The sequence below is a fragment of the Aquarana catesbeiana genome, linkage group LG02 (assembly GCF_042186555.1).
Source record: "Aquarana catesbeiana isolate 2022-GZ linkage group LG02, ASM4218655v1, whole genome shotgun sequence".
Classification (NCBI taxonomy): Eukaryota; Metazoa; Chordata; class Amphibia; order Anura; family Ranidae; genus Aquarana; species Aquarana catesbeiana.
Window position 1 is genome coordinate 220977590 of NC_133325.1, and position 21335 is coordinate 220998924.

A 21335-nucleotide genomic window follows, 5' to 3' on the forward strand; every position below is an offset into this window, starting at 1 on the left:
GATATTACAGAGGCGCATGCGCGGCAGCTCACAAGATAGCCGCAGGCATCTAAAGCTCCGCTCCACCGCGGCCCTTATTTGACCACCGGAGTACGCAGATCGTCCGACAGCACACACTTCCGGGACTAACGGACATGGGAGCCCCCAGAGAATACTCCGATGGCGTCGGTTCAAGTGAGAAGAAGCCTCACGAACCAGCTGTCTTCCGCAAACATCCCTGTCAGTTATGCCAAAATGGCGGCGGCGCCCTGTACCGCTCATACCACAGCAGTGACGGACGAATCCATCGCAGATCTAATTCAGCCACACTCCCCAGGTACTGCCTTCCCTCCACTGCCCCTGCTCGCATCCCCTGCTTCCACAGAATCCCTGCTGGGTAGAATGAATGCTGATCTCCCATCTACTCCCATGATTGACCCGCACACAGGCCTGCTCCTGTCAGTGAGTGAGGCAAGTGCTGCAGCACCTATCCCGACTGACTTCCCTTCTATGATGGAGGCCATCTCGCAGTTGTTATCAAAAAGTTTAGCTATTAATGCGGCCCAAATTACATCCTTGATCCATGCTGACCTACAGCACTTGGGGATGAGGATAGACACGATTGAAAAGAAAGCCAATCAATCGGTAGCTAGGATTAAACAGAACACAGCTACGATCCAAGATCTACAGGAACAACTGGAAACAGCATGTGCAAAAATTGATGATCTCGAAAATAGATCGAGACGTTATAACTTTAGAATAAGAGGTCTCCCTGAATCTGAGAAAGATGTTGCTGCGGCAGTAAAAACTCTGATCAAAAACCTAATCCCAGATATTGCTGATCATCGTCTGGAGCTGGACAGGGCTCACAGGGCTCTGCAACCCCCCCGTCCGGATGGTCTCCCTAGGGACATCATTGTGAAGCCCCATTACTACGCTGTGAAGGAGGAGGTGATGAAGAAATCTAGATTCTCTGAGAATCTCAAGTTATTAGGGCACAAAATACAGATCTTTCGCCGTATACGGTTCAGAAGTGACGCTCCTTAAAACCGCTACTTCAACTCCTGACGGAAAAAGAAATCTCCTATAGATGGTCGTTTCCCCTTCAGCTTAACTTCTCCTTTAGGAACAAGCACTACGGATTTTTTTTCATTACCAGAAGGTGAACGCCTGATTACCCAGGATCCTTCTCCTTCCTCACTGACCAGCAGGGGCACCCCCTCGTCCTCGAAGAGACCCCCTCCAGCGAGTCCACTTCAACCATCCTGGCTGACACAGAACACTAAACGTTCTAAAGACAATCTCCCGACTTGATCTTCGCACGAGGATCAGGGCTCTGATCTGGTTCCTTCCCCCATTTTTCGTTCGGCCCCCTGGAAGCCCCCTGGGGTGCTCCGTCCCCCTCACCACAGACTCCCCCCCCTATTAAAACCTGACCCCTCACTGGGATCACCCAGGATACAGAACTGACCCTCACCTCCATGATACGGGGTTGTACATATAATTGTATGTTATACGGGGAGGGGGTTGGGGTTGCAGTTATACCCTTAGGGAGCCACTCTCGGGGGGGCGGTAAGGCTGGGCTGTTTGTTCTTCTTTTCTCATGTTGTTCTATATCCCATGGTTTCTTCTCAGTTTATTAAGGGATTTCATTCCCTCCACTGTAGGGTGGCCTATTGATATCACTAAACAGTTGCTGATTGTATACAGAGACTCCCCCAGCGGGGGCACCCTCGTGCAGTTGACACGACGTTCAGGGTTCGGCTTTGCATGGGGGTTGCCTTCCGCTGGCAGGGGGCTCTCTCTAGGCCCAGTTTTAGCACTTTTTAGTCTCTTTCCGGTCGGGGCTGGCCCACCCTTCGGGCCTTCTTGCCCTTACGGCGGGAGGTCTGGAGGAGGGGATGGTCACTGGCAGGAGAACTCGGTATTACCACTAGTTTCAAGGCATAGTTATATAGTTGGATGTTTTGCTCTTTTATTATCATTGGCTCCTTTTCAGCCTTCAGTGAAGTTGTACTTAAGGTGGATGGGGCTGTGGTGGACCCAGTGCACCTCCAGCAAGCTCTGGGAATACAGACAGTGCTCTTGGTTGCTTAGCCGGTTGCCCTGTACTTAGGGCGTCCCAGACCACTTGGATCTAGGGGTGAGGAATGGCTAGTCCATTCCACCCCGGGGGGACCTCCGAGTTTCACAGTATTTTTTTTTGCTATTGTCTTTTTATGCATTACCTCAGGTTATGGTAACATTTATTCATTTCTGCTTCCCTACCTTTCTTTTTTTCACCACTTCTCTCCCACTCTGTTCTACTGCTAGCTTTAGCCTCTCCAGGTCCTATGTTTGCCCGTGTTCTCCCATTCCAGGCTCCGATATATTGGCTTTCACACCATTCATGATCCTCCGGCTGCTATTCTTACAAGGCTCAGGTAAGACACACACCTTAATACTAGTCTCCTCTCCTCTGACACATGGCTAAGACCCAAGCCTCTTTACCTTCTCTGAAAATTATCTCTCACAACACTCAGGGACTCAACTCCCCTCTCAAACGAAGGAAACTGTTCCAACGTTATCATTCTATACATGCTGATATTCTTTTACTACAGGAAACTCACTTCCCTTCATCTTATAAACCTACCTTTCTCCATCAACGCTTTCCTCAATTTTTTATATCCTCAGCAGCCAACAAAACGAAAGTGGTTGCCATATGCCTGGCTAGACATGTTAACCTCTCTCAACCAGAGACGGTGGTAGACCCCCTTGGACGTTACATTTTGGTTTCTGGGACAATTGATGGGGAACTGTATACCTTTGTCTCCTATTATGCCCCTAACAAAGGCCAGAGATCTTTCTTTGACTCCTTACTTCACAAACTGAGACCATATCTCAGTTTTTGTTGGGGGGGACTCGAACATTGCCTTCGACTCTTCTCTTGACAAATCGGGTGGGTGGAGACCGAAATCCAGGCACCCTTCCAAGCAGAGTGTTAAGATAACGCAGCTGCTCTATGACGCGGGTTTAATAGACAGGAGAGAGACTAACCCTCATACCAAAGATTATACCCACTTCTTAGCACCGCACAACTCCTTTGCCAGGATTGACCACATCTTTACGTGTTCCACTTCGATTCCTCTGATCATAAGTTCCAAGATTGTGCACACTCCCTTATCGGATCATTCGATGGTCACTTTGATCACACAGACACCCAGGGGGCGTGACTCACCTCCTCGTTGGCGACTACCGGAATCCCTTCCAAGCGATCCCGTACAATGTACATTGAAAGAAGAGGCCATTAAGGATTACTTCAGTATTAACACGACGAGTGATGTCTCTCCCATGACTCTGTGGGCAGCCCATAAGGTAGTTCTCAGGGGGAAAATTATCCAACTGACAGCTAAACTCAGGGCAGAACACAAGGCTGACATGTTGAAATTAACAGGAATTCAGATCTCTGGCTAGAGCTCACAAACGGCACCCTACATCAGACTCCTTAGCTAAATTAGATAAATCGCTAACCCTCCTGAATCTTCACTTGACAACGGCGGCTGAGAGACACCTTAGGTGGACGGGGGCTAAATTCTATGCCCAAAAGGATAGAGTCGGCTCCAAACTAGCAGTTAAGCTCAGCCCTAAACCCCGCTCTCTAGCTTTCCCTAAAATTAGACTCCCTTCAGGTGACTTAACGCAGAACCCCAACAAGATCATGGAGGCCTTTCTCCAGTTCTACACAGATTTATATAAACCGAACCCCCCACCCTCTACACTGACGCAGAAATCATTTCTGGACCCCCTTCCACTCCCCTCACTGACTATAGACCATAGATATCAATTAGAAAGCCCCATTACAAGCAAGGAGGTACTAGGCACTATTAACTCTCTGAAATCAGGCTCCTCTCCGGGACCAGATGGTTTTTCCACTGGTTATTATAAAAAATTTGGACCCTCTCTGGCCCCTCATCTAACGAAATTTTTTAACTCCCTTAGGGAGGGTACCCCTCTGAATGCTGACTTGAATTCGTCATATATATCAGTTATACCCAAGCAGGGTAAGAATGCCAGCGAGGTGGGCAATTACCGCCCGATATCACTGATAAACAACGATATAAAAATTATGACAAAGATCCTGGCTAATAGAGTGGCGAGCTTTATCTGTTCATACATCCATAGAGACCAGGTGGGCTTTGTCCCGGGAAGACAGGGCCCAGACCAGATTAGAAGAACTATAGATGTAATTTCTCTCCTCAAATCCCAATGGGACGGGAGCCATCCGCAGGAGGGATTCCTCAATAGATTTACACAAAGCATTTGATTCTGTAAATTGGAGCTATCTGTCTGATATCCTTCGGAGATGGGGCTTTGGCCAGTACTTTCTCAATATAATCGACTCGCTGTACTCGAACCCATCAGCTCAGGTGCGCCTTTTAGGCAGATACTCGGCCCCATGTTCCATAGGCAGGGGCACCAGACAGGGATTTATAAAGTCTTGAGAGGTTTCGGTGAAATTTCTGGGCTAAGAGTGAACATGCAGAAATCTTTGGCACTTAATATAACTATCCCCCCTGACAGGCTTACCCAAATCTCTAACAACTTTGACTTCCTCTGGGCTCCTACAGCTATCCCTTATCTAGGGATCAAGCTAACATCCGACATCAACAACCTCTTTAAAGCAAACTATCCCCCGATGCTTATCAAGTGTAGAGGGGAACTGGGGCAGTGGTCTAGATGTGGTCTATCCTGGCTGGGCAGGGTGCATGCTGTCAAAATGACTCTCCTTCCCCGTCTTTTGTACTTATTTCGGTCTCTCCCCATTCCAATTACGAAACAGTTTCTAGGCAAATTTCAATTGGAGGTGCGCTTTGTGTGGGGGAAAGGTGGGTACACGTGCCCATCAAGAACCCTTTTTCGTTTAAAGTCCCAGGGGGGGCAAGGTCTACCTGACCTCTGGAGTTATTACCGGGCTGCACAATTAGCACAAATTTCACAGATCTTCTCCAGAGGCCCGAAACCAGAATGGCTTTACATGGAAAGGAAAGCAGTCCCCCTTAATACTATAGATTGTCTTCTCTGGTGTGACCCTAAGGTCAGACCAGCCATAATGTCCCCCACTCTCTCTCACTCGATTGCACTCTGCTCTAAACTTTACACTCAACACGCTCTGATTTCCCCTCTGAAACCACTAGCTCACTTGTTTCATAACACAAGCTTTCCCCCAGGCCTTAATATTCGGGCGTTCAGATGGTGGACTGATAAAGGCCTCTATCGCATAGGCCACTTTCTCTCTCAGGCAGGTCCACTATCCTTGGCCCACTGCAGGGAAAAACTGGACATGCCTGACACAGACATTTTCAGATTCTCCCAGATTTCCCATTACCTAAAGTTCATCTGGACCAATAGGACGGGCCCCCTCTCAATTACCCCTTACGAACACTGGTGCTCCAATTCTACCGATCAGAAAGGAGGTATCTCCTTGATTTATACTGCTCTTCTGACGAATCTGGAAAAGCCAACTTATGCTCGAGCGTGGGAGGAGGACACGGATAAAACATGGACCACTTCAGAATGGTTCCGGGCATCTTCTCAATCCTCCAAAGGTATCTATAATATATCGCTGATAGAGAGCTAATTTAAAGGTTTTAGTAAGGTGGTATAATGTTCCCGCTAGACTGGCTTTAATGTATCCTGGAACTTCACCCATATGCTTCAGGGGATGCGCTTTGGAGGGCACCATGTTTCACATATGGTGGACTTGTCCCCGTATCAGATCCTTCTGGCAGAAAACCTTTCGCACCATCAGCTCCTTAATAAACAAAAACGGTTACTCCTGACCCTAACATAGCTTTACTCAATCACTATATCCCCAAAATAGATAAGCACCAACAGGAACTTGCTTTTTTTTTATTCTGGGAGCTAAACTCATGCTGGCAAAAGCATGGAAGAAGCCCACAGTCTCTTTTCAATGCTGTAAGAGAAAAGTCTCTTGGATAATGTCCCAGGAACAACTGGTAGCAAAATTAAATGATAAGACTGAGAAATTTTACGTTACATGGAAACCCTGGGCATCATTTTGTAACATACCTTTATTACCTGGAAGAGAGGCCAGTTCTAGAATCAATCCCCCATCTCCTTTCTGATCCTCTCCTTACTCTCCTGCTTTCCTTTCCTTTCTCGTTTATATCACTCTTCATTTGGGACCCTCTGGTCCCCACCTTTCTTTCTGGGCAGTAAAACCTGGTATTGCCTGCTCTGAGGTTACATTTGTCGAGCAGGGTCGGTATGTGCGGGGTCTCAGTCCCCATTATTATTCGATTGATTTCTTTTATTGACCTAGGGTTTTCTTTTGTTTTTTTTTTTATTTTTTTTTCCTGCATCAAGGGGCTAGGATTGTATAGCTTCCCATCCAGCCTGAAGCTACCCCGGTGGGTGTGTTGGGCGTAGGCTCAACGGGGTCTCTGAGCGTACCCACAGACAGATCCCAATGGGGTAGTGAGCTTGGAGCCTCTCGGGCGGGCGTGCGGACACCCTCAGGGGTTAATTGTCACCCTTATGGTCGCTAAATTTTTCTCAGACCCAACTGCTAAACTTTAGGGCTCATTATTGGGAGGTTAACCACTGTGTTTCTCAGGTACTCCATACCATCTACGACTAGGTACTGTCATCTATCCTTAACTAATCGTATTTCTGTATTGATATATGCAATGCTATACTGTAAACAGTTACATTACTATATTCGTTATTCTGTATACATGCTTATACTCAATAAAATTCTTTAAAGCTAAAAGATATTACAAAGCTTACAATCAGAACATACTGTATAATACAAGAACATCAAAGATAACTATCACAAAGCTCTCCACAAGTCTTGCTACTTCCAGCTTTGCTCAGATGACCAAGAGAGGGCCATCGCCATGAGGCTTAGGCCCAAGCCAGGAGCGATCAGGGAAGGGACTATTTCTCTTCCTTGCTCAGTCTTTTATACTTCGATCATACACCATTCAAACCCAACCCCATTGCCATCCCATCTAGACTTTTGACGAATCACAGTTTTTATGGGGCAGTCCTTCTCAATAGATTATATTACTGTCTGTCCTGCTGTACTTTGGCCTATAAGGGCAGCATTATCCATGTCAATCTTTAGGTGCCTGTTGATCCTTTGATTATTGTCACCCACCGTCATCAATCATCCTGTCAGCCATTGCCCTTTTCAAGTTTGCGTTATAGCAATAGAAGGTCCGGAGCCAAGAGTTGAAACGACATTCCACCCCCCCCCCCCCCAGGAAAGCAAATGCTTGGTTGTATCAATCAGAAAGGAACCCTTTTAAAACCATGGAATTGCATGGATTAGCCTGGGTGATCTTTGGGAATAGGAAACCGATATGTAACGGATTTATGACAGATCCAGTTCAAACTCTGGATGATACCAAAACACTGTTACCCATAAACGCAGTAAGATTGACAGAGAAACTCCAAAAATATGACACTAGACCATGTTGCTATCCAACATATGCCGCTTTGCGCCTAAAGGGCGCATACAACCCTTCTTCAGACACGGCTCCTATGGAACAGTTCATAACTGTCTTAACATGTTGTGCTTCCCAACATGTGCCGCTTTGCAACTGAGTGACACACTACCATCATTCTTCAGCGACCGTTTCCATGTCACCATTCTGTATCTTCGGTATCTTCTCTTTTCCGGTATCTTCAGGATGGGTGCAGTACAGGCAAGGAGTGTCCATTCACTCATCATTCACCAGCACACACGCAGAGCAACATATTAACCAGCTTTCAGATACAGAGTCTTGAGGAAGGCCTTACTCACCCCTATTACTAACCTAGACTACACATATCACACTGTACCATAATGTAAATCAACCCATTACCACAAATATATGTGTCCCATCCAATTATGCATCCCGCTTCCAACCTCCTATAACCCTTTACTGTAAACACGGGTCAGGATTAGGCATGCTTGCTCACAATGGCCTTTCCTACTTTTGTCATGTCAGCGGTATTGCAGGGCTCCGACTTGGCAGCAAAGCCTCTAACTTGTACGCAGAGACTCTACCATCAATTCGTCCCTCAACTTGCATAGATAAATTGAAAACCCTTCTATATAAATTTTGAGTCTAACAACACATATAAATCTGCCACAATGACAAAACCCACACAATTTTATCCCTGTGCCTTGATTTCCGTGATTAGGCATGCTTGCTCACAATGGCCTTTCCTACTTTTGTCATGTCAGCGGTATTGCAGGGCTCCGACTTGGCAGCAAAGCCTCTAACTTGTACGCAGAGACTCTACCATCAATTCGTCCCTCAACTTGCATAGATAAATTGAAAACCCTTCTATATAAATTTTGAGTCTAACAACACATATAAATCTGCCACAATGACAAAACCCACACAATTTTATCCCTGTGCCTTGATTTCCGTGACCATGCCCAGGGAATATCATGCACCTCTACCTACTGTTAGGTTCAAGGAACACCCTAGTTCCATGACTAACGTTACATCGGTATCCCTTAGGACAAAGAAACAAACTCGTCTATGTCCCAAATAATACCCATGTGCTTCCTTCCCAGGAATGATCTCTCCATCCAGAACACAGAGTGAAATGTCTTCCCAACATTTTTCGTTCACCACCATGTATTGACCTGGCATTACCTGTGCAGGGTTTCAACCTCTGAGGTGAGACATCAACCAGGCATATCTCCCTCATGTCTAGTTCTGGTGTTCCACATGTCCAGTAACCGAGAGCTTCTTACAGGGCTGCTAAGATTGAGACACCACCCCTACAAGAAAATTTTCACCCCATTGATGTGTCACCTGGCACCCTCTAGTCTGGCCAACCGACACCTTATTACGCATAAGTGCCAGCCTCCTGGGTACCTGCACCCTATTAATCCCGTTACGTCAATACATGTCACATATTGAAAACCTTTTCTTCTTTCAATTCCTCCCTCCATAAAAAAAAAAAAACATTTTTACATTTCATGTTCTGACGGATGGATATGTTATATTCCTTCCCCAACCTCCAACCCATTGCACATGTATTAATAGCACTTTTGCATTCATCAGGAGAGACTCCGGCAAAAATGTTTCACAAGTCTTGTTGATAGGCACAGTCTTTCAGATTCAGCATTAGCACTAAATTGTCCATAAGAAAAAAAAAACAAATATTAATCTGAATCTTTTCGTTTGTCCCTTCTCTCCTGATGTTTATCAGAACAAATTTGCGGTGTGATATAGCACAGACAAACTGTCAACTAGATGAACATCTGTCATCCATGTTCCAGAGACCTCTCCAATCTCGTTCCACCAGGACTCTGGAAGTGAAAAACAAGAGCAGAATCAAATTCTTATCCATAATATCTGCTCACTTGCTTCGTTTATTTATAGTTCTGTCCTGTATGTTCTATGCGGCTTTTAGGATTACCACATGCTTTCTGGGGTCCCAATTGAAGTAAATTATACAATAAATATTATTGTACCTATGTATTAATTTGTCTAACCCTATAGTTAGCTAGTCTATAGAAATTCTAACCACATGTTACTGTTGCACAATAATACAAGGTTAGCTATGAAACCAAGCACACGGTTTATAAGTAATAAAGTCTTATTTATTTCCCAAGGAAATAAATACGCTAGCATGAAAGATTAAAAGATATTACAATATTACAAAGCTTACAATCAGAACATATAATACAAGAACATCAAAGATACTTATCACAAGGCTCTCCATAAGACTTGCTTCTTCCAGCTTTGCTCAGATGACCAAGAGAGGGCCATCACCATGAGGTTTTCCAACAGGTCCTTAAGAAACAGCTCCTATGGAACAATCTATAATGGTCTTAATGGTCGCCAGGAGCAATCAGGGAAGAGACTATTTCTCTTCCTTGCTCAGTCATTTATACCTCGATCATACCCCATTCAAACCCAACCCATTGCCATCCCATCTAGACTTTTGACGAATCACAGTTTTTATGGGGCAGTCCTTCTCAACAGATGCCTGTTGATCCTTTGATCTTTATCACCCACCGTCATCAATCATACTGTCAGCCATGGCCCTTTTCAAGTTTGCGTTATAGCAATAGACGGTCCGGAGCCAAGAGCTGAAATGACATTCCAGACCGCCCCCAGGAAAGCAAATGCTTGGTTGTATCAATCAGAAACCCTTTTAAAACCATGGAATTGCAAGGATTAGCCTGGGTGGTCTTTGGGAATGGGAAACAGATATGTAACGGCTTTATGACAGATCCAATTCAAACTCTGGATAATACCAAAACACCGTTACCCATAAACACAGTAACATTGACAGAGAAACTCCAGAAATATGACACTAGACCATGTTACTATCCAACAGTGCACAATTGCATACAGCCACCTCTTATAATGCATCTCGTTTGGAGGCTGTACGTGGGTTCCCTGAATGCCATTATGCAAGCTCTGCACACTGTGCGGCTCCTGTACGACTGTGTGCATGAAGCCTTAGTCTGCCAACTTTTTCTCCATTTATTATAGTGTGTGTCTGTTAGTGGCCATCAGTTTGCATTCCCCCTTACAGTCTATAAATTCACAAAGTGTGTTTTAGTGTTGGTATATTCAGTAATATACCTACTGCTATATTATTGTTCATCTCAGATTTCTTTGATTTGTATAAATGAACTCAGCCTTCGGACTCGTGATCACTGGCCTGCTTGATGAATAGTAACACTATGTAATTTGCAATGAGGGATGATGGTTTCTTATGCCTCAGGCTTGTCCCCATTTTTTATATCATAAATAAGACATAGCAAATAGTTGATGCAAAAGCCTAGCATGAAATCCAGGCTTATCTTAGAACCAAAAATGTAGATTCATACAGAAGCCAGAATGTGTATTAAAATTCTTGCTATTTTTAGTATCCTGCATTGGACAAAGAGTGTCACCTGGCAGATAGATTCAGGTACTGTCATGCTGTATGACGTGAGAGGTAACTGGCTAAACAGAAGTGAGATAAGAAATTGGATCCATGAGAAAACAATGGATGTTGCAGCCAGAACCACAGTAGGCTGTAACATTTAGGCATTTATCCATGGAGTGGCAAGCAGAAATTATGCTTTACACAAATGAAAATGATTTCTGATGGTTGTTATGGATTATTCTTTGTTAGCATTAAATGCTACTAAAATGTATTAAAGGCAAGTGTGTATTTAGTTCAAATTGCACAAATGTATGTAGCACACCCCCCTCAAACTACTTTGGTAATTCCTCTGAAGCTTAATTTCCCTTACTTAAGTAGTAGACCTTTTTTTTGTCTACAAACGATTTATTAAGTGTATGGCATACAAGACTTTGACTCAATATACATCAACACAATGTTGTTACAATCCAGCGATACAAGAAAAACATTGTTTCTTAATAGCAGCAAAACAATATAAAACGTGAAACGTTTGCATCAAAGAAAAGGATTTTGAAATGGTCTTAAAAACATCTTCATGAAACATACAAGACAAGATAAATAGTACATTAAACAGTACAAAGTACATAGAAAATCATAATACATACATAGTAAATCAGTCGAGATACAGTTTTAATAGAAGACCATATATCCCATTTTGTAGAAAATTGAGGCATTGAACCAGAAACAGTGTGGAAGATCCTTTCTGTCAACATTACAGCATCCACTCTATCCTTGATTTGGGAAAAGTGGATGAAAGGAGTGTTCCAATTTAAAGTAATCACCCAGAGCATGGCAACACAAAGTATGAATCAACTTTTCTGACTTGTAAGATGTGTTTGGGATTGGGATGTAAAATTGTAAAGATTTTGAGACAGATGGGCTTCAATCAACACCGAAAACATTAGAGGTCTCTGGAAATTTGTGTAATCTAGAAGGGGTATAATAGCATCTGGTTAAGACCTCCAGTGCTGTTTCTCTGATTTAGGGTGAGCGTGTGCATATGCGAAGATTACAAATCCTAATGGACCATTCATCCAATGAGTATTGTTCCCCACATTCCTGTTCACAGTATAAAATACAGTATATGGTAATTTATCGGGAGTAGAGTAAGCCAGCAAGAGGCCATATACAGAGGAAATAAGACCTTTTCCACTCAAAGCATGCTTAAAGGGAGTAGGGTGATCAAGCAGAGACAAAGAATAGTGGAAGTAAAAAAATGTATAATTTGAAGATACAGCATTTAAATCTTTCTTGATGTGATATCCCCTTAAGGGTTTGAAGGCAGATAAATGTCATAAAAGTAGAATTATCTTGATGCTGTAAGAGTAGTTAGGTTATTTGCCTTCCACCAAGAGAAGATACCAGATGAAGAAAAAGCAGCAGTACATTTTGGGTCTCCCAAAAACATAGTCAAGGGAGAAACTGAAGAGACCAGGTGGTATTTACGTTTTTAAAGCCTCCATAAATGTAGGGATTGCGCCATCAGGGTGCTAAATTTGAGCGTGAGATCCAAGACTACCAAAGTAAACCCAGGAGGTAATAAGATATATAGAACCAGATTCAAATCCAGGGGGGACCTTGGAGTGTGCTATGTTCCACTGTGCCAATTGTGCAAATCTGGCTGCCAGATTGTATGACCAAAACTGGGGTAGACCTAGCCCTCCAGATGACTGAGAGGTATAAGGGATACATTGACCTAGAGTGTATTATGAATTACAATTTGGTCAATAATATAATACATGTACAGGTTTGCAATATTGAACTTATAGTAACACACTTATAATTTTGTCACGTAACAATCTTGACTTTGAAGAGTAACCCAAAATGTGTCTGGGCCCAGATTACACCACACTTAAAACTTAATTTGAGCCATGACAAGAACATTTGAGCAATGATCAGAAGTATAGCCAAGGCCTCAAAAAAACACAAAAAAATCCCTTGTCATGGATATAGATCTGGTAAGGATATTGCCATGTGCTGTAGTACATCCTACAGGTGCACCTCTTCATATTCAGGTTTAAAGCATCCCCTCAGCATGTTATTTTTGCATTGGTACATGCCCTTCATGGCAGTGCCCAGTTACCCAGGCCCCTTTTGTTACCAAAAATGATAAAAATCACAAGATTCGGCTTCTATAGACTTCAGTGGGGTTCAGATATTATGTTCAGCGTTTGCAGATTGTTGTCATTTGTTTGACAAACTGAACTTTATACAGTTTTGCTAATAACTAATTAGAACCTTTCCTTTATTTAGCAGAAGAAAAAAAAATAGAGTTGCGCTTTAAAGATTTCATTTTATTATTTTCCAGTGTTTTTAGTAGGTAAGCCAGCCACTTTTTTCTATTGACTCCTAATATTTTTTTAAACATTTTTTTTTCTTTACATTTGCAGAAACCAAGCCTTTCGTTCAGCGTCAGAGCCAAGGACAAAACAGAGTACAAAATGTGGAACAAAATGGAGTGAAGGATTATAGTCAACCTCGGCAGTTTGTCAGGAATGATCCCAGAGCTCCAAGAAGTGAAAAACCGCCTCGATTTCAGAAAGAAAATCATACGTCAAGGCAATTTGAAGGTAACGGACCCCCAAGAAATCGAGCGCCAGAAAAATACAATGCTCCTGGACCAGATCTGTGGACAGAAGACAGGAATAAGAATGAAAAAGGATTTTCAAGGAATGAAAGATTAAAAGATTTTTCACAGCCTCCCTCTAGTTACCAAAATGATAGTACTTTTAAAAAGAGAGACAATACTATGCAAAGTAGGAACATAAAAGCCCCCAATCACCCTGAAACGAAAGATGATACCAGCACCTACAGTAATAATAGTAATACAGAGTCTTTGCACCAGAAACGTGGTAGAAGAGAAGACCAAAGACCAAATTATGAGTTCTATATGGACAGGAGACCACGGACAACTAACAGTGATAGTTTCACTAGTTTACCAAATGAAAAAAGTTATAGTGCCAACGTAGAATCTAATTATCATTCAACAATAGCAAAAGACAGTGCTAATGATTTACTAAATGGAGAGCTGGAGCAGAAGGGTCGAAGAGCTGGACCTATAAAACCAATAGGGTCAAATGTGAGCTTTGGAAATGATGAAAAAAACAAGATGTTTTCATATAGTTCTAAAAAAAGATCTGGTCCTATAAAGCCAGAGAGAATACTGGAACCTACCTACCCAGCATTCACTTGGAGACCAGGAGATGAGTGTTTGGCTCTTTACTGGGAAGACAATAAGGTATGTTTTTTATTTGTTGTTGATTTTACCAAAGAAATATAGTTAGTAGCCCATGACAAACCATCAGTTTATTTTTTATCAGTTTAGAGTAGTCAAAACCATAAACATTAGTCTGTAGGTTTCTTCTATTTATTGCATGTTGTACATTGCTTCTCAATTTATTAAAGGACAATTCCACTTTGTATCAGAGGATTGTGAACAAAGCATGTAAATTACATTCAGCTCCACCATTTTTAATCTTCAATTTCCAGCCCATACATTATGCATATTTTTTTTGTTCAATAAGCAGTTGAAATTAAAGAAAATGGCTTGATTTCCCCATTCACACATTTGAGGTGGATGGGGGATTCCCTTTCACTGTGGTATTGTATTCTGATAGGGAGGAGCCTTCCCCGCCATCAGAATACAGTGATCGGTGTTGCTGGCTATAGCCGGTGACACTCATCATTCGGGAAAAACCTGACAGGTTGGTTGTACACAAGTCAATCAACTTGTGTAAAACCAGCCTGCCCATACATAGATCAAAATTCAGCCGGTCCCTGCTGAATCAGCCAAATTTCAATCCATCAATGTCCAGCTTTACAGAACATGTGCCTGGAGGTTAACATGTATCATAGCGAGGTAATATGAGCCTTCAACAAATTCAAGGGGCGGTTCCAAAGGAACTTGTAAACAGAAGGAACTGCAGGGGAGAAGTTTACACATTACATTCACAGATTCATTTTTCTCTGTTCCATTCTATGTTTGTTACAGTGAAATTGTCCCTATGCTGATGGAAACCTGAAAGCTTCCATTGCTAACCTGCATTAAGAGCCTAAACCAGTGGCTCCAATATTTTCTAAGTTGCTGACCAATTATGCAGATTAGGAATTCTGACTTCAATTGCTGCATATTGTTTTCAGGTTAGTGAATCCAAAAATATTGAAGCCAAAATGGCTAGGCAACTCATTTTTTTTTTTAAATGGGGTTAAAAGTGCCATCATATGTATTCCTTTCATTATTTGTTTCCTATAGGGAGCTGCACATATCATATGAATCAGTCAGTGAGGAAGAAGTGCACTTAATTTACCATAGTATCTGTGTTGACAGATTTTATTCTTTTTAAATGGGTTCTACATTCCAATACAAGTCTACCGGAGTGCAAAATCCACTTGAAGCAGGTTAGAAAGAGGTAAACTTAAAGTCAAATTAACTTCCCTTGGATTTTGAATGATCTTAGAAGCATCTTAAACTGATGTCAAACTGATGCTATCAGCACAGACCCTTAAAGTGGTTGTAATGGCTGAAGGCTTTTTTTTTTACCTCCGTATTCAGCCCCCCCCTGCAGACCCCTCTAACACTTGCCTGATCGTGATCCAATGATTTGCATGAGAGTGGCTGCTCTCCTGGGTCTCTGCTGCCTGATTGGCTAAGAGTGAGCTGCAGGAGCTATTGGCTCCTGCTGCTGTCAATCAAAGCTCACAGCCAATCGGGAGGGAGTGGGGGGGACCAAACACGCCCCTGTGTGTGTCTTATGGATGCACACAGCAGGGCTCAGAAGCAGGCACGCACGAGTGCCCCCATAGCGAGCAGCTTGTTACGGGGATACCCAAAGAAGAGGAGGAGCCAGGAGTGCCAGTGGGAGGCCCAAGAAGAGGAGGATCAGGGCTTCTCTATGCAAAACCATTGTACAGAGCAGGGAAGTTTGACATGTTTTGTTATTTAAACACACTTTTATCTCAATGCTAGGTAATACTATATATTGCTGTATTTCACACAAGCTTACATGTTGGGTTCCTTTACCTCAAAACCTATATTAAGTTTCAGACCTTTAAGGCAAGCGCAAGCTTTAACCCAGCTAATTCCTTGAAAAATATACTACTGACACTTGAGCAAAATAAAAGAAATATGCAGTACCTCTCTGCAATGCATGCACATTTCCCTGTGTTTTATGTTAAAAATAATACAATACTTGATACTGCCAGAAATACAGTTGGCCTTTGACTTTATGTAGTGAGCTAACAGCGATTGCTCAGCTGCATTGAAATCCAGGTAGTGTTCTTCTCTGTTGGACTCCTTGCACCTCACCTTTGTTACGAAGATGAGGACAGAGAAGTGTGTTTTGTAGTCCATCAGGAGAGAACTGGACAGGGCTGTTAACACACCGAGTTTTCAGTGCAACAGTGGCACTGTGCTATCAAAGGTTGGAAGCTCACTCAATTTTTTACACACAGTAACAGGCATTTTTCTGTATGTACTTGTATACTTGCATTTTAAAAGGGTAAAACATGGGGGGGGGGGGGAGTGTATGTATTGCAGAGATGTACTGAATTTATTTATTTTTTTGCTTAGACTCCTAATTAATGTAATTTTTTTTGTGTTAAAATATGTTCATGCTCTCTCTTCCCCATCCCCCCTTTTCCCCCCATCCTAATCTCCTCCTCCCTCTTATTTTTTTTATCTCTCTTCTCCTCCCATTCTCTCCCCCTTTTTTTTCCCCTTAAATAAAAATCTTGGGGTGCACAGAACTCAGCCAGACCCCCTACATCAAAATTCCCCACAATGTTCTTCTCATTTCTATTCTAAGGTTACTTCGTATAACCTTGTCCTGGCCTCGGTAGTTCCTTCCGAGAATCAGGGGGACACTCTGTGTGCAGGAATTTTCCCTGAACTGTCACTCTGGTTGGTGCTGCTTGCCTATAACTGCATAATCTATACCATCTGTTCAGTTATTTTATACATATCTTTGTACCTTGCGTTGGCTGTTTATTGTACCTATTTTATATACACTTTGTAATGATGCCTTGACGTATCAGATGTGACTTAAACATTGTGTATCCTGTTGCAACTTGTGTGAAGCCTTCATTCTATTGTATCTGCTGCATGCCATTAAAAAAAAAAAATAAAAAAAATATGCCCATACTGTTCTTACCCTCTCCACGCTCAAGAGCTGTCTCCAGCTTCATTCTCCATCCAACGCCACCAGTCCTCTTCGGCAAGAACGACACTCACAAGATTTCCTGCAGATTCAGCCTGTCATCCATACCCCCCCTAGGGGGTGTTTTATCATGCAGGTTGGGGTCACAGTGCTCCTTGACTGAGCAGCACTCACATGTCACTATGTGTTCTGCTTCTATGATTTGGGCATGCGAGTGGCAGCAAAGAGCCTATAGTATGGTTATTTGGGGGTTGCTCAACTGCCTCCCAAATAGGTAAGCAAAAGGGATACTTGAAATAGCAGATTTGACTAGAGCTCTACTTCAAGTGACTAACAGAAAACCTAGCATGTAGCTGTGTTACCTGGATGCATTTCTGTTATAATTGCATTTATCTTTATTGACCTTAACTGTTTGAAAGTGTGTGTGCAGTTTTGTTCTGTTCTTCATCTTTGAAAATACCTATCCACTTTGTTTTCATTAATTTAGTGCTGATAATTCTTTCCTTCCTCCAGAATACTTATTAATGCTGATTTTTCTGTTTTACACTGAAGTGGTAGCAAAGCTGAAAATACTTTGATTTTTGTCATAGTTGAAGATATCTTTTCACTTTCTTGACTTTTTTGTGTGAAATCACAAAAAATGCAGCTACATTCTAATAAAAGAAAAAACGTCTTAACCCAGTTAGTTAGCTGTAAGAAAAGAAAATGGTAGCATTGTTTCCTGTAAATCAAGACATTGTGGCTTTTATGACTGCCAGAACAGTAGTCTAGACATTTCTTTATCGTACATCACAGGACACAGAACCAGTTATAACAATAACTATTTGGGTTATACGGCACCTATAGGTGAATGGACACTGGTAGATCAATTAGATCAATCAAACAGGAAGTCCTCCCCTACATAATCCCTCCTACACAGGAAGTACCTCAGTGTTTTTACCAGTGTCTGTAAGGTGGTGGTCACTGATGTGATGCATGCGCTGGACCCTGCGTAATGCAATCCTGTGCAGTATTCTGACTAACTTGTTTTCCTGCAGGGTGCTATACAGATTCAGGGGAGTGGAACCCAGTTTAAGGGGGATCCAGTCTCTGAAGGTCTTTTATGACAGAGCCCACTGGGTTGGGTGAAGGTTGGACTCCTGTTATGATCAGAGTCCTGCAGCAGGAATGGTAAGCGATCTGTCTGGTCTTTCTCCCAGGGGCCTGTTTGATCATGCTCTGTGTACTTCTTAGGAGTGTTGGGCTGCAGTTTCTCCTCCAGCCACTAGAGGGTGCAGGTTAGCTCAGTATGGCCTATTTCTATATAAGCAGGAAGTGGAGGGGCAGACATTTTTTACCATGTGGGCTACAGAGTCAACAAGGCCTCTTGAGACATAACTGCAGCCCATGGATACTAATAAAGTGTGAGTACTTACTATAGGACAACTGTGTAACCAGAAAAGTCATGATCATATACTGCATACTTACTGCTTAATCCAGGGGGCCTGTACAACTGTCTGTTGTTACACCCCTGTACAGGTAGGTATCAGTGCATTTTGAGGAGTTGTGTCTCCAGAATAGCATGCATTTGGTCTGCAGGAGCTTACTTTTAAGCTGCTCCGAAGCAGCAAAAAGGCTGCACTGGATTCATATGTGCTTGGCTAATACTGCAAAACTAATATGGGGCCAAGTGCAGTTGGGCAGGTGCAGCATAGTATACAGTGGGGACGAAAAGTATTCAGACCCCCTTACATTTTTCACTCTGTTATATTGCAGCCATTTGCTAAAATCATTTAAGTTCATTTTTTTCAATCATTAATGTACACACAGCACCCCATAGTGACAGAAAAACATAGAATTGTTGACATTTTTGCAGATTTATTAAAAAAGAAAAACTGAAATATCACATGGTCCTAAGTATTCAGACCCTTTGCTCGGTATTTAGTAGAAGCACCCTTTTGATCTAATACAGCCATGAGTCTTTTTGGGAAAGATGCAACAAGTTTTTCACACCTGGATTTGGGGATCCTCTGCCATTCCTCCTTGCAGATCCTCTCCAGTTCTGTCAGGTTGGATGGTAAACGTTGGTGGACAGCCATTTTTAGGTCTCTCCAGAGATGCTCAATTGGGTTTAAGTCAGGGCTCTGGCTGGGCCATTCAAGAACAGTCACGGAGTTGTGAAGCCACTCCTTCGTTATTTTAGCTGTGTGCTTAGGGTCATCGTCTTGTTGGAAGGTAAACAAGACGATGCCACCACCATGCTTCACTGTTTGGAATGTATTGGACAGGTGACGAGTAGTGCCTGGTTTTCTCCACACATACCGCTTAGAATTAAGGCCAAAAAGTTCTATCTTGGTCTCATCAGACCAGAGAATCTTATTTCTCACCATCTTGGAGTCCTTCAAGTTTTTTTTAGCAAACTCCATGCGGGCTTTCATGTGTTTGCACTGAGGAGAGGCTTCCGTCGGGCCACTCTGCCATAAAGTCCCGACTGGTGGAGAGCTGCAGTGATGGTTGCCTTTCTACAACTTTCTCCCATCTCCCGACTGCATCTCTGGAGCTCAGCCACAGTGATCTTTTGGGTTCTTCTTTACCTCTCTCACCAAGGCTCTTCTCCCCTGATAGCTCAGTTTGGCCAGATGGCCAGCTCTAGGAAGGGTTCTGGTCATCCCAAACATCTTCCATTTAAGGATTATGGAGGCCACTGTGCTCTTAGGAACCTTAAGTGCAGCAGAAATTTTTTTGTAACCTTGGCCAGATCTGTGCCTTGCCACAATTCTGTCTCTGAGCTCTTCAGGCAGTTCCTTTGACCTCATGATTCTCATTTGCTCTGACATGCACTGTGAGCTGTAAGGTCTTATATAGACAGGTGTGTGGCTTTCCTAATCAAGTCCAATCAGTATAATCAAACACAGCTGGACTCAAATGAAGGTGTAGAACCATCTCAAGGATAATCAGAAGAAATGGACAGCACCTGAGTTAAATATATGAGTGTCACAGCAAAGGGTCTGAATACTTAGGACCATGTGATATTTCAGTTTTTCTTTTTTTAATAAAACTGCAAAAATGTCAACAACTCTGTGTTTTTCTGTCAATATGGGGTGCTGTGTGTACATTAACGAGGAAAACAATGAACTTAAATGATTTTAGCAAATGGCTGCAATATAACAAAGAGTGAAAAGTTTAAGGGGGTCTGAATACTTTCCGTCCCCACTGTACATGCTTGCAAACTTGTTGCTTAAATGCATGTTGCATAAATACAAAACATAATAAATAAATAAAATAAATATAAACGTGTGCATAGATACATGTTTGGCACAGATACATGATTTGCATAAACGCACACTTGCTTGCATAAAAACGTGTTTGCATAAGACACGTTTAAACACATGCTTACTTCCTGCATAAACACATGTTGACATGAAACACATATTGCATGAACACATGTTTGCATAAATGCATGTTTGCATAGACACGCGCAAAAGACATGTGCTTGCTTACTTGCATAGGCACATGTTTGCCTATGCGCGTGTTTGCATACTTACATAAGCACAGGTTTGCATTGACACCTGCTGGCATTAATACGTGTTTATTTGTACTTAATTTACATACATACTTTTTAAGCTGTATACATACGTGCTTATTTGCATTGAACTGCATACATAAATGCCTGAAAGGCAAAAATACCTGCATGTTTGCATACCTAGGTGCCTACATAAGGCATACCTGGGTACATGCAGACTTGCATATCTGCAGGTTGCATAGCAGTAGACCAACGTTGTTTTCGTCCTGCATCCTTGGAGGAACGTGTATTAGGTTTTGGCTAATATAGTTGCTATGTTATTTACCTGTTAACTACTTCAGCCCCGGAAGAATTTACCCCCCTCCTGACCAGAGCACTTTTTGCGATACGGCACTGCGTTGCTTTAACTAACAATTGCCCGGCCACGTGGCGTTGCACCCAAACGAAGTTGACATCCTTTTTTTCCCACAAATAGAACTTTCTTTTGGTGGTATTTGATCACCTCTGCGTTTTTTTAATTTTTTGCACTATAAACAAAAAAAGAGCGACAATTTTGAAAAAAAGCAATATTTTTTACTTTTTGCTATAATAAATATCCCCAAAATATATATATATAAAAAAAACAAATTTCTTTCTCAGTTTACGCAGATACGTATTCTTCTACATATTTTTTGTAAAAAAAAAAATCGCTATAAGCGTATATTGATTGGTTTGCGCAAAAGTTATAGCATCTACAAAATAGGGGATAGATTTATGGCATTTTT

At 42.4% G+C, this 21335-nt stretch overlaps 1 protein-coding gene across 1 annotated transcript in view; it reads left to right on the top strand.

Moving 5' to 3' along the window:
• Nucleotides 1-21335, top strand: part of TDRD3 (tudor domain containing 3) — a 467037-nt gene that overhangs the window by 396356 nt on the left and 49346 nt on the right. The window contains exon 11 of the mRNA XM_073614239.1: nt 13305-14152. Coding sequence (XP_073470340.1) covers nt 13305-14152 — 848 coding nt within the window. The remainder of the gene's footprint in view (nt 1-13304; nt 14153-21335) is intronic.